Source organism: Orycteropus afer, unplaced genomic scaffold, assembly GCF_000298275.1.
Source record: "Orycteropus afer afer isolate SDZICR_OR568_19922 unplaced genomic scaffold, OryAfe1.0 scaffold00466, whole genome shotgun sequence".
NCBI lineage: Eukaryota > Metazoa > Chordata > Mammalia > Tubulidentata > Orycteropodidae > Orycteropus > Orycteropus afer.
This window is the reverse complement of record NW_006922053.1, coordinates 1,501,434-1,503,460: the sequence shown is the minus strand read 5'-3', so window position 1 is coordinate 1,503,460 and position 2,027 is coordinate 1,501,434. Positions and strand designations below refer to the sequence as shown.

At 61.4% G+C, this 2,027-nt stretch overlaps 1 protein-coding gene across 1 annotated transcript in view; it reads right to left on the bottom strand.

Moving 5' to 3' along the window:
- Nucleotides 1-1,136: 1,136 nt before the first annotated feature.
- Nucleotides 1,137-2,027, bottom strand: part of PLK5 (polo like kinase 5 (inactive)) — an 11,230-nt gene continuing 10,339 nt past the window's right edge. The window contains 1 exon segment of the mRNA XM_007954608.1: nucleotides 1,137-1,331. Within this exon segment, the coding sequence (XP_007952799.1) occupies nucleotides 1,137-1,331 (195 nt within the window).

Sequence of the window (2,027 nt, the reverse complement as noted above, 5' to 3'; positions counted from 1 at the left end):
GGGAACAGGCCACAGGGATGGAACCACAGATCCGGGCCTTGGGGTCTGGAGGGGGCAGGGCCACGGGAATGCGATGGGGCGGGGCCTCAGGGCAGGGTGGGGGCGGGGCCTCGGGACGGGGACGGGGCCTCGGGACGGGGGCGGAGCCTCGGGACAGGGAGAGGGCCTCAGGATGGGGGCTGGGCTATGGACGTGGTACCCCGTTCTGAGCAGAGCCAGTGCCCTCCTGCTGCTAGTGTTGCAGGACACGAGATCTTTGGCAGAGCTGGGAGGGACACCCCAGTGACTAGTGGGTCAACGCTCCTGCCCCCAGCACCCCAGACACTGGACACGGCCGCAGCCTCAGTCGCTGAACACTACCCATGAGGGACGCGGGCAGGGCACTGCGTGGGCCCCGGGTCCCTCTGCTTCTCACCAGGCAGGCACTGTCATCTTTACGGGTTGTTTCCAATGACAACTGAGATATGCTTTGGAAAATGAAGCGCCACATCTTACGGATAGCCTCTCCCTGGGCACTGCAGACACGGACGGACCTGACCCTGCTCCGCCGCGGGCCGTCCTACTGCAGGGTGTTCAGCAGCATCTCTGGCCCCCACCCAATCGATGCCAGTAGCACCCCCGTCCCAGTCGTGGCGGCCACAAATGTCCCCAGACAGCCTCAGTGTTGGGGAGGAGGGGCAGAATTCTCCGCGGAAGACCCCTGCCTCAAGGTGTAAGAGCACTTTTGAGAAGTTATAGACCACAGACCCCACAGCAGCTCCCTCAGGGCCAACAAGCCCTTGCTCTGGTTCCCACACCCCTGTGCACAGGCAGAATTTCTGGATGGTGGGGACACGTTTTAGGGGGCTTCCATATCACAAGCCACTTGCTCCCTTGTCCCCCTAAGGTGTTGATGAGAGCTGACCACAGGACACAGAGTTAAGATTTCTTTAATGAAAAAAACAAGGCAAGACAGAAGTCCAGTTGAACAGTCATGCCACAAGGCGAGGACCCCCGTCCCCTCGTGCTCCCAGCATGCCCCCAAGGACACCCCCTCTGGGGGAGCCCTAGGAAAAGAAGTGGTGCCTGGGTCCGTGGCACTGCCACACAGAGGTCTGCTCTGACCCTCAGGCCCAGCCAGGGGTCCGCCCTGCCCCTCAGGGCCCCTGGATGCCCTGAAGCATACGGAGTGCGTGGTGAAGGCGCTGGCGGGTGGCTGGAGCACAGCCGTGGCTCCACAAGGCGGCCAGCGGGTAGGAGGTGCTGGGCCCGCCCTGTTCCCACAGGGTGAACTGCAGCTTCTCGCCTGTGCCGCTCAGTACCAGCTGGGCCTGCCCGCCGCCGCAGCTCACCTGCCGGGGTGAGAGGCCAGGCTGAGGTGCGAAGCCTGCCCGGACGCCCCAGCCCCAGCCCTCCAAGGGGAAGGATAAGAGGGCCTGGACTTTGAGCCCCTGGACCTAGGTCTCTGTGCCCTGTCCCCCATAAACGCTTAGAGTCTGATGCCAAGGGGAAGCTGAGGCTCAGATGGGACTCCCCACCCACCACCCCACAGACACCCAGTGTGGCCACATTCTCGGTACAGCTCTGAGTCCTCTACGGTAACTGCTACCCTGGCGACATCACTCTGCCCGTCTGAGTGGTGGTGTTGGGTGCCATCCCATTGAGTTGGACTCCTGATGACCCCATGTGGCAGAGCACAACTGCTCCCAAACCATCGAGTCAATTCGGACTCATAGCGACGCCTTTGGGTTTCTCAGGCAGTTTCTCTCCAGAAGTAGATTGCCCCGTCTTCTGCAGAGTGCCTGGTGGGTTTGAACCGCCAGCCTTCTGGTTAGCAGTCAAATGCTTTAGGCACTGCACCACCAGAGCTCCTAGAACTGCGCCACTAGCTGTAATCTTGGGAGCCTTGGTGGCGGTAGTTAAGCACTTGGCTGCTAACCAAAAGGTTGGCAGTTCCAAACCACCCAGCCCCTCTGCAGGAGAAAGATGAGGCAGTCGGCTTCTGTAAAGATTGACAGCCTTGGAAACCCTCTGGGGCAGTTCCACTC